The sequence below is a fragment of the Ornithorhynchus anatinus genome, chromosome 3 (assembly GCF_004115215.2).
Source record: "Ornithorhynchus anatinus isolate Pmale09 chromosome 3, mOrnAna1.pri.v4, whole genome shotgun sequence".
In the NCBI taxonomy this organism is placed as follows: Eukaryota; Metazoa; Chordata; class Mammalia; order Monotremata; family Ornithorhynchidae; genus Ornithorhynchus; species Ornithorhynchus anatinus.
In genome coordinates, this window is record NC_041730.1 from 9,115,584 (window position 1) to 9,131,154 (window position 15,571).

Sequence of the window (15,571 nt, forward strand, 5' to 3'; positions counted from 1 at the left end):
ATGGCAGAGCAGGGATTAAAACCCAGGTCCTTCTGGCTTCCAGGCCATGCTCTATCCACTAGGCCCCGATGCTTCTCCCACATGGGGCGCACAGTCTAAGAAGAAGGGAGTAGGATTTAATTCCGATTTTACAGATGAGGAAACTGAGGCACGGGGAAGTTAAGGAACTTGCCTAAGATCACACAGCAGACCCTGAGATTCATACCCTGTATTCACCCCACCCTCAGACCCACAGCGTATATGTAGATATCCATTATTTATTGTTTATATTACTATCTGTCTCCCCCTCTTGACTGTAATCTCCTTGGGGGAAGGAAACATGTCTTCCAACTCTGTTATATTGTTTTCTCCCAAGAGCTTAGTACAGGGCTCTGTACAGAGTAAGCACTCAGTAAATATCATTAATTGAGTGGTTGAAGTGGCAGAGTCAGAATTAGAACCCGAGTCCTCCAACTCCCAGGCCCGTGCTCTTTCCACTAGGCCACGCTGCCAACGAATGACTTCCCCTAGTTGGAGAGCTGGCCAAGTCAAGCACGTGTGCAGGGCCCAGCTGGGAGAGCCCTGCTCCTTGAGATGTGAAGTTTGAGTTCTCTCAGGGGGGTCGAGGGCCGGGGAGGACTTGTTCACCACCACCACCCACCACCACCCCGAAGCCCCTGACCCCACTTGGCCAGCTATTATCAGGGTTCCATCCCCTCAGCAGCTCAGAGGGGTCAGGAGCGGGCAGAGCAGGGCTGCCCGACCGTCCTCCGCTTACAGGCCCAGAGCAGGTCCGAGGCGGGTCCCCAGACACCTAGCGAACTGAGACTAGAACCCAGGTCCCTTGCCTGCCTGCCCAGGGCGAGAGGCCCAAGATCCAGCCACCCCCATCACTTGTTCTGATCCCCCAGCCACTGCTGGCCACAACGCTGGCAACGAGAACCCCACCAGGCCTCGCCTGCTGCTGCCAGAACTCGAGCCAGGCGCCCACACACACCCCTACACGCACATACACCTCCCCTCCCCACCCGCCTTCTGTCTCGTAGATGCCACTGTGACGGAAGGAGGGGAGAATTTCAGCCAGGGGCAGAGGCAGCTGTTTTGCCTGGCTCGGGCCTTCGTGCGGAAGACGAGCATCTTCATCATGGACGAGGCCACGGCCTCCATCGACATGGCCACGGTCAGTCTTGAACAGCCTCTTGCCCCCTTCTCCCCCCACCAGATCCCCGTGCTTCCCTCTCTTCAGTGTGCTCAGCCTCTCTCTGTGGCCTTTGGCTGGCCCTCTGGGGAGGAGCCCGGCCCGGGAGGAGACTGCAGAGGAGCAGTGGCCCTGGTTTGGGTGGTTTCTAGTTGGACAGCTCCCTCTGTCCCGGATCTCCCCTGCCTGTGGAGTTTGTTTTCTGACAGAGTTGGCCCAAGGCCTGTCCTAGCCAGCCTGGTTCTTGCCGGCCTGGGTCCTTGCCGGCCTGGGTCCTTGCCAGCCTGTGTCCCAGTCAGCCTGGCTCTTGCCAGCCTGTGTCCTTGCTGGCTTGGCTCTTGTCAGCCTGGGTTCTAGCTTGCCTGAACCCTTGCCGGTCTGTGTCCTGGCCCACCTGGCTCTTGCCGACCTATGTCCTACACAGGCCTGGGTCATTGCCGGCCTGTGTCCCAGCCAGCCTGAATCTTGCTGGCCTGAGTCGTGGCCGGCCTGGTTCTTGCCGGCCCGGCTCCTAGCCGGCCTGGCTTCTAGATGGCTGGACTCTTGCCGGCCTGGCCCACGGCAGGTTGGGAAGGGCCAGAGTGCCTAGTGAAAAGGAGTTTGGGAACCCCCTCCCCACCGATCTTGGGGCCCTGAGGGAATAAGGGGATGGTGGGGTTTTGCCAAACTCCATCTCCCTCTGCCCGACAACCAGGTGGGGAGATTGGTGTGGAGGGGGTGGCGCGTGGAGGGAGAGGGCAAGAACCCTGTAGAGGAGGGAGTGGCCGGAGATGCCCCCCCTCCAGGACACAGCAGAAGGGTAGAACCAGACCCCTTCTAGCTGTCTGGACAGTTGTCCTCTCCTCCTCTTCCTGCCAAGGCCCTCCTGCATCCTGACTGACCAGCCCCCCTACACACACCTGTGGAGGATAGGGAGGGTGAGGGGACCAGCCCCAAATGCTGCTGCTCTTCCTCCTCCCACAGGAAAACATCCTACAGAAGGTGGTCATGACGGCCTTTGCTGACCGCACGGTGGTCACCATCGCGGTAAGGGGGCTCGGGCTGTGGGCCAGGCACTTGGGGGGGGCCGCGTTGGGGAGGGGGAGCAGCAGAAATGGGGGCGGGATGGATCTGCCCTTCAGAACACCTCCTGCAGAGAGCCCCCAGTGCAGGTTCCACTCACCTTCCCCTCCCCGCCGCCACCCAACCATGCACTCCTGCCTTACAGGTCAGTAATTTTTTGGTTTTTTAATGGTATTCATAAAGAGCTTACTATGTGCCAAGCACTGTTCTAAGCACTGGGGTAGATACAACCCCAGAGAAGCAGTGTGGCTCAGTGGAAAGAGCCCGGGCTTGGGAGTCAGAGGTCATGGGTTCGAGTCCTGGCTCATCCACTTGTCAGCTATGTGACTGTGGGCAAGTCACCTAACTTCTCTGTGCCTCAGTTACCTCATCTGTAAAATGGGGATTAACTGTGAGCCTCACGTGGGACAACCTGATTACCCTGTATCTACCGCAGTGCTTAGAACAGTGCTCTGCACAGAGTAAGCGCTTAACAAATACCAACATTGATTACAACCTAATCAGGTTGGTCACAGTTCCTGTCCCATAAGGGGCTGGCAGTCTTAATTCCCATTTTACAGATGAGGTAAGTGAGGCACAAGGAAGTTAAGTGACTTGCCCAAGGTCACACAGCATGGACAAGTGGCAGAGCCGGGATTAGAACCCACGACTTCTGACACCCAAGCCTGTGCTCTATCCACTAGGTTGTAGTTCCTTCCCACTGGGCAGAAGTCTCAGTGCTCGATGAGCGAAAGTAGTGGTGGTGGCATTTATTAAACACCTCCTAAATGCAACGCACTGTACTGAGTGCTTCGGAAGTGCAGCGGAAGCAGTAGATGAGCCGCCTGCCCACGGGGAGATTACACTATGCTGGAGAAAGGCAGGCCCCAGGGGACTGAGCTGGGCCCGGTTGTTTCAGGCATGGATGGCCCCAGGGGAAGAGTGAAGTTTTCTCTGGGTCTGGTGGGGGGGGGGAACCTCCAGGCAACCCCAGGATTTGGACTCGAGCCCCCTTACTTACCCAACCGAAGGGGCCCCAGTCCAGCGCTGGAGTCATTTGTCTTCTCCTCATCCTATCGACGGACAGCTTCTCATCCACCTCTCGAGGGCAGGAGGTGGGGACGGTGACGGCTGCCCCCAGGGCCCCAACCCGCCCGGGCTGCCTCTCCCTGCGAGCTCAGCCTCCCCCGCCACCCTCTGTCCCCCTCCACCCCCCCTCCCCCAGCATCGGGTGCACACGATCCTGAACGCGGACCTGGTCATCGTGATGAAGCGTGGCGTCATCCTGGAGTACGACAAGCCGGAGGCCCTGCTGGGCCGCGAGGACAGCATCTTCGCCTCCTTCGTCCGGGCTGACAAGTGACGGCAACCGTGGGCACCCTGAGCGTGCCAGGACTCCCAGCCCTTTGCCCACCCACACACGTGCTCGCACACTCGGTTTTCTAATTGTGTAAATCGCCTGTAAATAAAGAGATTGATTATTTCGTATAGAGTCCCAGCCCCCTCAGAGCCGCTGACTCACTGCTGGTCCATCTGGCCCAGTTCAGTCTCCTCGGGAGTGCAGGGCTCTAAAGGCACGGAGTGAGCGGGGGTGAGGGGGCCGCCTCCCTCTGCTCCCCCTGAGGTCCTGCAGCGAGTTCTGCCTCTGAACACGGAGAGTAGTAGTCCAGATCAGATGAGGGATGTGGGTGCTGACTCTTCCTTCTGCCCCTGGGAGAGAGCACCCCTCATGCAATTCCCTCAGGTCCCTCTGCCCTACATCCCCCTCTGCCAGCCCAAGCTACCCTCCAGGCTCCGGTCATCACCGGCTGGCCCAGTGGCCACAGGGCCTCTGCCGGCTACGATCACCAGTCCTCCCTGGCACCCAATTCCCCCAGCCCTGCCTTGGGTGGGGCGGGGAGGGGCTGGAAACCTACTCCCGCATGCCAGGAGTCGGTGCCCGTGGAAGTGAACAGAGGGGCACGTTTGCTCCACTCGTTTGTCCATCTCCTCTTCCCCAGCCCTTCCCCAACCCCGCCGGCCTCCAAGTGCCCTTTCTGCCAATTGATCAGTCTCCTACGGTCATGCTGGGCGCCAGCTAGGAGTTCGAGGGCCTCGGCCTTTAACTTTGCGGAGATGGCTGTCGATTTTCACTTGCGTAGTGGACTCAAACCTTCCTCCTCCTCCCCTCAGGCTCCTCACTGCTCCATGCCCTTCTCCCTTCTCCAGCTGCTCCTTGGCCCAGGAGTGCAGGATGGGGAGGGCCCCAGGAGCGGATAGTAAGATGCCCTCATTGTTCAGGTTGGTTTGTGAGCTTCATTCATTCTTTCAGTCATATTTATTGAATACTTACCGTGCGCACACGCAAGCTCTCCTGCCGTGGCAAGGCGTTTGAATGTCAAAAAAACAAAGATCATGACAACTGGAAGTTTTAGCACATTAGTAGTGGACGGCGAGAAGATTGAAATAGTTGACACCTTTTCTCTCGTGGGATCGATAATCGATAATAAAGGATATAGTAGCCAAGAAATAAGCCGAAGATTAACGTTAGGAAGACTTGCCTTGAAGAGCGTGGAAAAACTCATGAAATGTGCCGATGTAACTATTGCCACAAAAATACAAATTGTCAACTCTAAGGTGTTTCCGGGGACAGTGTATGGATCCGAAAGCTAGCCAGTGAAAAAACAGGATAGAAAGAACGACGATTCTTTGAAACATAGTGTCGGAGAAGGCTTTTGCAAATACCGTGGACTGCCCAAAAGACAAACGAATGAATTTTCGAGCAGATTAAACCGAAGCCGTCTTTGGAAGGCCAAACGACTCGACTTAGATGAGCGTATTTTGGACATATAATCAGGAGGACTGATTCTCTGGAGAAGACACTAATGATGATAATAATAATGTTGGTATTTGTTAAGCGCTTACTACGTGCAGAGCACTGTTCTAAGCACTGCGGTAGATACAGGGTAATCAGGTCGTCCCACCTGAGGCTCACAGTCTTAATCCCCCTTTTACAGATGAGGTAACTGAGGCACAGAGAAGTGAAGCGACTTGCCCACAGCCACACAGCTGACAAGTGGCAAAGACGGGATCTGAACTCATCACCTCCGACTGCCGAGCCGGTGCTCTTTCCACTGAGCCACGCTGCTTCTCTAGAAAAGGTCCAGGGAAAACGTGGAAGAGGCAGCCCGGCAGCTAGATGGATAGAGACCAAAACGATGATAGTGATAAGGGAAGAACCATTAGAAGAGTTGCGGATTATGGCAGAGGACAGGACGTTCTGGAGAAAGAATATCCACGGAGTTGCGGTGAATCGGAAACGGCTCGACGTCACATAATAATAATAATAATAACTACTGTGTGCAGAGCACTGTACTAAGCGCTTGGAAAGTCCCATTCGGAAATAAAGAGAGAGAATCCCTGCCCACAGGGAAGCCAGGGACTGAGCTGGGCCCGGTGTGGAGGGGCCGGGGCGGGGTGTCGTGGCTTTGGGCCTCTGCCCCCGGCCCGGGGGGCTCAGGGGCAGGGAGGTGAGGGGTCCCGAAGAGCAGGTTGCGGGGTGGGGCAACCCCGCAACCCCGCCCGCCCCGCCCCGCCCCGCCCCGCCCCACCCCGGATCTGCACATGGAAAGCAGCCGGTGGCCCAGGGCTGGGGAGTCGCTGGGGCCGAATCGCCCTGATTGATCACCGGTCCCTGGGCCGAGCGCCTCTCTCGGCCCTGCCCGGCCGCCCACTGCCGGCCCCGCGGCTCCCTCTGGCGGACGCTCGGCGCCGCTCCGACCACGTGCTCCAGGCCCAGGGGGGAGTCGGGGGTCCTCTCGTCCCCCTCCTCTCTTCCCCCTCCCTCTCTTCTCTTCCCCCTCCCTCCTTCTTCCCCCCTCTCCCGTCCTGCTTCCCCTTCCTCCTCCCCTTCCCTTCTCCTCCGCCGTCGTCTCTCCTCCCCCTCCCTCCTTCTTCCCCTCTTCCTCCCTCTCCCCCTTCCTCCCCTCCCTCCTCCTCTCGTCCTCCTTCCTCTTCCTCCTCCCCCTCCCTTCTCCTCCCCCGTCGTCTCTCCTCCCCCTCCCTCCTCTCTCCTCCTCCCTCTCCATCCTCCCCCTCCCTTTCCTCTCTTCCCCCTCCCTCCTCCTCCCCTCTCCTCTCTCGTCCCCCTCCCTTCCCCTCCCCCTCTTCTCTCCTTCCCTTCCCTCCCTCTCCCTCCCTCCTGCCCCTCCTCACTCTTCCCCTCCCCTTCCTCCTCCTCGCCCTCCCCTCCCCTGTTGGTCTCCATCCTTTCTGTCCTGTCTCCTCCCCTGCCCTTCTGTCTCTCCTTTCTCTTCCCCTCCCCCGGGCGGCCTTCTCCGGGCCCCGGGCCCCCTCCCCGTCCCTCCCTCCCTCCCTCCCTCCCTCCCTCCGGCCCGGCCCGGCCCGGTCCGGTTGGTCCCGGCTCTCCAGCCTGGCATAATCCCGGGGTCCGGGCAGGGGGGGGGGTCGCTGGCCGGGCCGGCCGGCTCCCTCTCCTGCGGCCGCCGCTCCGCGGGGCCGGTCCTTCCCGCCCCCCTGCCCTTCCCCGCCCGGCGGCTCCGGGGACCGGACCGAGGGAGCGGACAAGCCGGCCGGGGCGGCCCGCTGCGGCCTCCGCTCAGCCCCCGGCACGGGACGCGGGCCGCGGGCCACGGGCCACGGGCCGCGGGCCACGGGCCACGGGACGCGGGCCACGGGCCACGGGCCGGCCAGGTGAGGGGGACCCCAACCTGGAGGGCCGGGACCGGGCGGGAGAGAGAGGAGGGGGCGAGGCCGGGGCTGGGGACGAGAAGCGGGGGCGGTCGACCCGTCACTCGTCTCTATCCAGCTCTCACGGTGTGCCGAGCACTGCGCCGAGCGCTCGGGAGGGGTCCGGAGAGTCGGTAGACACATCGTTCCCTGCTCACGACGAGCTTTTAGAGGCCGGAGGCCGGAGCCGGGGCCCGGACGGGAGAGTAGTAATAATAACGGTATCTGTTCAGCGCTCACCCTGTGCCAAGCACCGTTCCCAGAGCTAGTCGAAGGGCGTCGAGAGCGGAGCGGGAACCGGGCCGCGGCCCGAAGCTGGGGGAGCCCGGGGTCGGGCGGGAGGGGAAGGCGAGGGACCGGTGGGGGGGAAGGAGGGGAGCCTCCCCACCCCCCCATGGGGTAGCCCCCCGAGGGGCCGGGTCATGCTGTCCCGCAAGGGGATCATCCCGGAGGAGTACGTGCTGACCCGGTTGGCCGAAGATCCCGCCGAGCCCCGCTACCGCGCCCGGGAACGGCGGGCCCGCTTCGTGGCCAAGAATGGCAACTGCAAACGTGGCCCACAGAACATCCGGGAGCAGGGCCGCTTCCTGCAGGAACGTCTTCACCACCCTGGTGGACCTCAAGTGGCACCACACGCTGCTCATCTTCACCATGTCCTTCCTGTGCAGCTGCTGCTCTTCGCCATGGCCTGGTGGGCTGCTGGCCTTCGCCCACGGCGACCTGGACCGCCACGGCCCGGTGGCCGGGGCCGGGCCCGGGGCCGGCGGCGAACGGGGCCTTCGTGCCCTGCGTGACCAGCATCCACTCCTTCGCCTCGGCCTTCCTCTTCTCCATCGAGGTCCAGGTGACCATCGGCTTCGGCGGCCGCATGGTGACCGAGGAGTGCCCGCTGGCCATCCTGGTCCTCATCGTGCAGAACATCGTGGGGCTGATGGTCAACGCCATCATGCTGGGCTGCATCTTCATGAAGACCGCCCAGGCCCACCGGCGGGCCGAGACCCTCATCTTCAGCAAGCACGCGGTCATCGCCGTGCGCCACGGCCGCCTCTGCTTCATGCTGCGGGTGGGCGACCTGCGCAAGAGCATGATCATCAGCGCCACCATCCACATGCAGGTGGTCCGCAAGACCACCAGCCCCGAGGGCGGGTGGTCCCCCTGCACCAGGTGGACATCCCCATGGAGAACGGCGTGGGCGGCAACAGCATCTTCCTGGTGGCGCCCCTCATCATCTACCACGTCATCGACAGCAGCAGCCCCTCTACGACCTGGCGCCGGGCGACCTGCACCACCACGAGGACCTGGAGGTGGTCGTCATCCTCGAGGGCGTGGTGGAGACCACGGGCATCACCACCCAGGCCCGCACCTCCTACCTGGCCGACGAGATCCTCTGGGGCCGGCGCTTCGTGCCCATCGTGGCCGAGGAGGACGGGCGCTACTCGGTCGACCTACTCCAAGTTCGGCAACACGGTGAAGGTGCCCACGCCCGCCTGCACCGCCCGCCAGCTGGAGGAGAACCGCAGCCTGCTGGACACCCTGCCCCTCACCTCCCCCAAGAGCCAGCTCAGGAAAAGGAGCGTGGCCGGGGCCAGGGCCAAGCCCCGGTTCAGCATCGCTCCGGATTCGTCCTGATGCGTCCGGTGCCCGGGCGGACCCTATCCTGGGCCTCGGGCTCGGCCTCCACCTAGGCCCGCACTCCGACCCCACCCCCAATATCAGCCGCGGGCGGGGGTCCATTGGGGCCCGTTGTCACCTCGAGCCACGGGGTCAAGGACGCAGGTCGTGTGAGGCCTCCTCCTCCTCCTCCCTGAGACGAGGAGGAGATAGCCGGGGCCACGGGCCTCTCGGCCTTGACTTATCGATCCTCATGGCTCCGCCTATGGCACGGGTCCTCAGGACGCTGTTGTCCTGCCAGTCTGTCAGCCCGGGGTGTCATGCAGTATTTATTATCGAGCTATTTATGGTCGCGCTGCTCACCGCCACTCGGTTATTTTTGTCTGTGCTCCTGGAACGAGCACCGGTCGGCCTGGGCTAGGCCGGGCCCGGCTGCCGCCACGAGGGACTCTGGGAGGGGGTCCCGGGGGTGGGGGGAAGGGAGGGGACGGGGGTCCGGAGAGGACTGGGGTTTAGTGTCGGACCCTGTGGGTGACCGGGGCCCACTGGTCAGCTGGCACCGCCCGCGCCTCCCCCCCCCCCACACCCCGGACTCTGGTCTCTGCAGCTGTCTCTGTCTCTGCGTCCCTCCGCCCCTCGGGGTTAGGACTGCAGTTTCCAGGAGGAAGCTGAGAGCCACTCACAGTCAAACCACCCTGGTGGAGCTCCTTGGACCTCAGAGCCCCCGGCGGGGGGAGACGGGCTGGTGGCGGGGCAGGGGGCAGGGGGGAGGACAGCCGAGACGGTGTCCTCAGCTGCGTAAATCCAAAGAGGAGTGTCAGGGCAGGTCCTGGGGGGAGGGATCTGGGGGTTTCCGGGGTCTGGGGGGCTGGGGAGAGGGCAGATAGGTCGGGAAAGTCCAGAAGAGGCGGAGAGAGGCAGCCTGGATGGGGAGAGCCCGGTGCCAACGCCCCAGACTCTCTACCCAAATGCCTGAAGTGTGATTAATAATAATAACGATGGTATTTGTTAAGCGCCGTGTGCCAAGCACTGTTCCAAGCGCTGTGGTAGACACAAGGCGATCAGGTTGGCCCACGTGGGGCTCACAGTCTTCATCCCCATTTTACCGATGAGGTAACTGAGGCCCAGAGAAGTGAAGTGGCTTGTCCAAGGTCACGCCGCAGACGAGTGGCGGAGCCGGGATTAGAATCCGCTTGCTACTACTACTCCCAGAGGTGCCCCCTCTTTCCTCCCCTGGCCCCGAGGAGGAGGAGGAGGGCCGGGGATGGGGGGTGGGGGATGGGGGACGGGGCACCGACTCAGAGTCCAAAAGAGAAACGGACTCCGATAGCCGAGCCCGAGGACGGCCCTGCCTCCCAGTGCCCGCTGGATGATGGCAACTCGGGCTGAGCTGCGAAGACAAATGGATGGGGGGAGAGGAGGGGGTGGGCTTTGTCGGACACCTCCTCCCCCTCCCCCCGGTAACTGAGCTGCCCCTGGCTCTCGAGTCCCTCCCCAGCAGCCGGGGGCAACTCTGCCAATGACGTTCAGCCGGGGACCAGGGGGCGGGGGTCCCTGGCTCCCAAAGGACCCCAAGCACCCCTCCTCCCGCTGGCCTCCCCAGGGGCTTGAAGGGGGAGGAGGTCTCTTCCCTCTCCTGTTCCTGGGGAGATTCCCAGCTGTCCCTGCCCTCCGGAGGGGCACCGGGAGGGGCCCCTCGGCTGGAGAGTGGGCACTGGGAAACTTGGAGGTGGTCTCATCGGTGTCAGCCTTCTGCCCCAGTCCCGACCTCCTCCCTGGAGGAATTAGCCACTGGCTTCCAAGACAACAGAAAGGGGCCCAGGCCCCAGTGGCTCGGACCCCTCACCCCCCCTCTCTCTCCGAATGCTAGAGAATCCTCCTCAGACCCCCTGCCCAGCTCCTCCAAAATAAAAACCCATTGGAGGTGAAATTCGTCCAGCGAGGAATTTTCCAAGTGGGCTCCACCTTAAAAAGCACGCTCTGCCCCTCTCTTCCTGCACTCACACTGCTGAGTATCCCAACCCCCGCTCTCCGCCCTCTATGCGCACGGCCAGCCCCCCACCCCTGGGGAAGCCAGGAGAGTGCTTAACTGCGGGGGAAGGGGATTTCCCTCCTCTTTTTTAAAAAAATGGCATTTATTAAGCGTTTACTATGGGCCAGACACTGTACTGAGCGCTGAAGAAAGGGATGGGGAGGAAGGGACCCGAGCTCGGGGTTCAGTAGTGAGCCAAGGTCACCCCCACTCCCAGGGAAAGGGGGCCGGTGCCCCCAGAAGGGCTTGTGATGTGTGTTTCCCAAAAACTGTGACTTTCCCGCCTGTAAATAAAACCTTCTCCCCTGGAACCTCGTGTGGTGCTTCCCTGCACCGGGTCTCCGGGAGCTGGGCCCGAGGTGGACGGCAGGCAGGGTGGGCGGGGGGTCCGGGGGCTCCACCCTGACCTCTGGGTCCGGATGGGAGTGCAGATTATTGGGTGGTGGGGATGGAGGAGAGAGAGGGGAACGAGGAGGGAAGGGAGGAAGAAGGGAGGAGGGAAAGAGAGCTGATGTCCAGAGAACCAAGAGGGGCGGGAAGGACACAGCCCCATCCCGGCCCCCGGATCTGGATCCCTTCTCCCGTCCTGGGGGCCCCGGGGCACTAGGAGAGACACAGGGACCCCCAGTTAAGTCCCCATCCCTCAGCGATGCAGGGGAACTTGGGGTGTCCTTGGGCGCCCCTCTCCTCCCGAGTTTGCTGAGGACTCTCAGGCTCCAGGTCTCCACCGAACGAGTAGGAAACTGTCTACTGACTCTGTTCTATTGTACTCTCCCAAGCGCTTAGTACAGGGTTCTGCACTCAGTAAGTACGATGATTTATTTGAAACAATTCTGCCCTCTACCTGCCCGAGGTGCTATTACCACTGCTGGGAGAGTCTGATCCTACCGGTCCTAATAATAATAATAATAATAATAAATGATGATGGCATTTATTAAGCGCTTACTATGTGCCGTGCACTGTTCTAAGCGCTGGGGGAGATAGAAGGTAATCAGGTCGTCCCACGTGGGGCTCACAGTCATCGCCCTCCGGAGCAGGATATTTTACAGCTTCCGAAATAACCCCGACTTCCTAGATCGGGGCTCATCCTACCCATCTCTACCCTACCCAGAAGCAGCGTGGCTCAGTGGGAAGAGCCCGGGTTTGGGAGTCAGAGGTCATGAGTTCTAGTCCCGGCTCTGCCACTTGTCAGCTGTGTGACTTTGGGCAAGACACTTCACTTCTCTGTGCCTCAGTTACCTCATCTGTAAAATGGGGATGAAGACTGTGAGCCCTACGTGGGATAATCTGATTACCTTGTGTCTACCCCAGCGCTTAGAACAGTGCTTGGCACATAGTAAGCGCTTAACAAATACCAACATTATTATCTCCCTGCCTCTAAGCAAAGTGGCCTTCAGTCATTTAATCATTCACTCCTACTTAGACTATGAGCTCCACATGGGAACAAGGATTTTATCTGACCTGATTACCTTGTGTCCACCCCAGTGCTTAGAACAGTGCTTGGCACAGAGAATCCTCTGTTAAATACCACAATTAATAGAGCCTGCAAGTGACACCGACCACTATAACCGCTGATCCATCCACACAGAAATCTCCAGGGAATCATTTCAGATTAAGCTGCCGGGCCCAGAAGCTGAGAGCCCAGAGGAACAGGAAAATGTCCAAGGCCTGAGAAACAGGAGCCTAGAATGGAGAAAGATTCCTCCAGACGGAAATTAATCAATCATATTTATTGAGCACTTACTGTGTGCAGACTACACAGCGGAAAGGAACAGGCTCTTATTTAGAGTACAATATAATAGAGTTGGTAGACATCTTCCCTGCCTACACTGAGTCTACCAAGTCTGTTCTATTCTCCCAAGCACTTAGTGCAATGCTCTGCACATAGTTGATTGATTGATTGATTGATTGACTGGAGCGATTCACACCCCTTCGGTTGCCCTAGAGTCTTTGCTTCCCATCTCAGCGTGGCTTAGTGGAAGGGCTTGGGAGTCAGAGGTCGTGGGTTCTAATCCCCACTCCGCCGCTTGTCAGCTGTGTGACTTTGGGCAAGTGACTAAACTTCTCTGGGTCTCAGTTACCTCATCTGTAAAATGGGGATAAAGACTGTGAGCCCCATGTGGGACAACCTGATTACCTTGTATTTGCCCCAGCTCTTAGAACAGTGTTTGGCACATAGTAAGTGCTTAACAAATACCATCATCATCATCATTATTATTATCTCAGGTCTCAGCAAACTAGAGTCTGGCATCCAAGCCAAGGGACTAGGTGACCTGAGCTGAGTAAAGTGAGTCTGGGCACCTAAAAAATACTGGAAACCAGGGTATCTGGAGCTCTATCCATAGCTGACAGTCAGTCAGTCAACCTGTATTTACTGAACACTTACTGTATTCAGAGCACTTTATTAAGCACTTGGGAGAATGCAATATAAAAAGACACATTCCCTGACAGTCCAGCTGGAACCTGGTGTAGTCCAGTGGAAAAAACAGAGGACAAAGAATCAGAAGACTCGGGTTCTCATCCTGGCTCTGCCACTTGCTTTCTCTGTGACCTTAAGCAAGTCACTTAACTTCTCTGGGCCTCAGTTTCCTCATCTATACAATGCAGGGTAGGGAGAAATACCTTTTCTGCCTTTCCCTTAAATTGTGAGTCTCATGAGAGACTCTGCCAGATCCAATTATCTGGTACGTACCCCAGCGATTCACCTCGATTCACCTGTGCTGGGCAGCAGCGGCATGGGAAAGAGTCAAAGGCGGATGATAAAGTGATCGAAATGTTGATCATAGACAATGGCAGAGACTCAAGCTTTTGCTGCGTGGAAGAAGGCAATGGTAAACCCTATCTTTACCAAGAAAACCCTAAAGATACCCATACCAGAACGACTTTATGACAAACTATGGGACGTTCTGAAGAAGCTGTGTCCATAGAGTTGCTTTGGGTCAGAAATGACTCCATGGCATTTGAAGAAGATGAAGAAGACCCCAGCACTTAGCAAAGTGCTTATTACAGAGTGAGTGCTTAATACATTTAATCCTGATTACCCGGCACCCACACTGGCATCTCATTGTCACCCCCTCTAAATGTGACTTTGAGGGAGTAGAAGAGCAGATAGAGGAGGGTGGCGGAACTCCCTGGAAGCTAGACGAGCTTCCTTGACTCTGCACCTGGTCCTGCCCTTCCCCACCCACCCAAGCGCTCACTCACCCTCATTCCCGTACAGAAGGATGAGGAGGTGTGCAGAACGAGACATCTGCCTCTTACCCTTGTAAGCGTGTTACGGGAAGAGGAACGTGTCTGCTGATTCTATTGTATTGCATCCTCCCAAACGCTTAGTCCAGTGCTCTTCACATAGTAAGCATTCGATAAATGCCATTGATTGATGGGTGATTGATTTCCACCGCCCAGGCTCAGGATATAACTTATCCTCTCCCACTTTGATTACTGTATCAGCATCCTTGCTGAGCTCCCAGCCTCTTGTTTCTCCCCACTCCAGTCCATACTTCGCTCTGTTGCCTGGATCATTTTCCTCCAAAAATGTTCAGGCCATGTTTCCCCACTCCTCAAGGGACTCCAGTGGTTGCCCATCCACCACCGCATCAAACAAAAACTCCTCATCATTAGCTTTAAAGCAGTCAATCTCCTTGCCTCTTCTTACCTCACCTCACTACTCTGCTACTACAAACCCAGCCCGCACACTTCGCTCCTCTAATGCTAACCTTCTCACTGTACCTCCATCTTGCCTATCTCACGGCCGTCCCCTCGCCCACATCCTCCCTCTGACTAAAGACCACTGTCCCTCCACAAATCCGACAATTACTCTTCCCAACTTCAAAAGCCAATGAAGGCCCATTTCCTCCAAGAGGGCTTCCCTGACTAAGCCCCTCTTTCCTCTTCTCCCATTCTCTTCTGCATCACCCTTACTTGCTCCCTTTATTCATCCCCCCCGCCCCCATACCCACAACACATATTCATTCATTCATTCAGTCGTATTTATTAAGTGGTTACTGTAAGTGCTTTGAAGTTGGGAAGGCTTACTGAGGGCTTACTGTGTGCAGTGCACTGTACTAAGCGCTTGGGAAGTACAATTCAGCAACAGATAGAGTCAATCCCTGCCCAACAACAGGCTCACAGTCTAGAAGGGGGGAGGCAGACATCAAAACAAGAAATCAAAACATTATGCCTAAATCTGCAATTTATTTTTATTAACGTCTATCTCCCCTTCTAGACTGTAAACTCGTTGTGCGCAGGGAATGTGACTGTTTATTGTTATATCGTATTCTCCCAAGCGCTTAGTACAGTGCTCTGCACACAGTAAGCCCTCAATAAATACGAATGAATGAATGCATGCATGAATGAATCAATGAAACGAAACGTTTTCAGGCTAGGGTGCAGCGCCACCTTCTGGAAGCGGAGCAGAGTGACCCTGGTTCTCCAATTCGACCAGATCTTAAATTTGAGTTTAATAATAATAATGATAATAATGGTGGTACTTGTTAAGCGCTTACTATGTGCAAAGCACTGTTCTAAGCGCTTGGGGGGATACAAGGTGATTCAGGTTGTCCCACGTGGGGCTCACAGTCTTAATCCCCATTTTCCAGATGAGGTAACTGAGGCCCAGAGAATGAAGTGACTTGCCCAAAGTCACGCAGCTGACAAGCGGCGGAGTCGGGATTAGAACCCATGACCTCTGACTCCAAGCCCGGGCTCTTTCCACTGAGCCACGCTGCTTCTCCAGGTTTCTGAAAGGCAGTCACATTCATTCAATCAATCCATCCATCAGTCAGTGGTATTTATTGTGCACTTACTGTGCACAGAACTCTGTGTAAGCGCTGTATTCATTCATTAGTATTTATCGTGCATTTACTGTGTGTACAGCAATGTATTTGGTTCCGAGAAAGATTGCATTAAAAACTGCAATGACTCTCGGGGGACACACATCTCAAAGGGGAGCTGGGAGAGCAGGCATACAGACAGGTCTTAGT

General features: G+C 57.8%; 2 protein-coding genes across 8 annotated transcripts in view; both read left to right on the forward strand.

The window, feature by feature from the left end:
* Positions 1 to 3,711, forward strand: part of ABCC8 (ATP binding cassette subfamily C member 8) — a 117,178-nt gene extending 113,467 nt beyond the window's left edge. For all 7 annotated transcript variants that reach the window (XM_029061019.2, XM_029061014.2, XM_039911373.1 and 4 more), the window contains 3 exons: positions 1,026 to 1,159; positions 2,141 to 2,203; positions 3,444 to 3,711. In XM_029061019.2, coding sequence (XP_028916852.1) covers positions 1,026 to 1,159; positions 2,141 to 2,203; positions 3,444 to 3,581 — 335 coding nt within the window. In that variant the 3' untranslated portion in view covers positions 3,582 to 3,711. The remainder of the gene's footprint in view (positions 1 to 1,025; positions 1,160 to 2,140; positions 2,204 to 3,443) is intronic.
* Positions 3,712 to 7,130: 3,419 nt separating this feature from the next.
* KCNJ11 (potassium inwardly rectifying channel subfamily J member 11) lies at positions 7,131 to 9,610 on the forward strand. Its single transcript, XM_001509855.3, is given in 6 exon segments — positions 7,131 to 7,542; positions 7,544 to 7,731; positions 7,733 to 8,088; positions 8,091 to 8,189; positions 8,192 to 8,391; positions 8,393 to 9,610. Coding segments are annotated over 6 exon segments (1,200 nt in total). The 5' UTR covers positions 7,131 to 7,368; the 3' UTR covers positions 8,576 to 9,610.
* Positions 9,611 to 15,571: the final 5,961 nt, after the last annotated feature.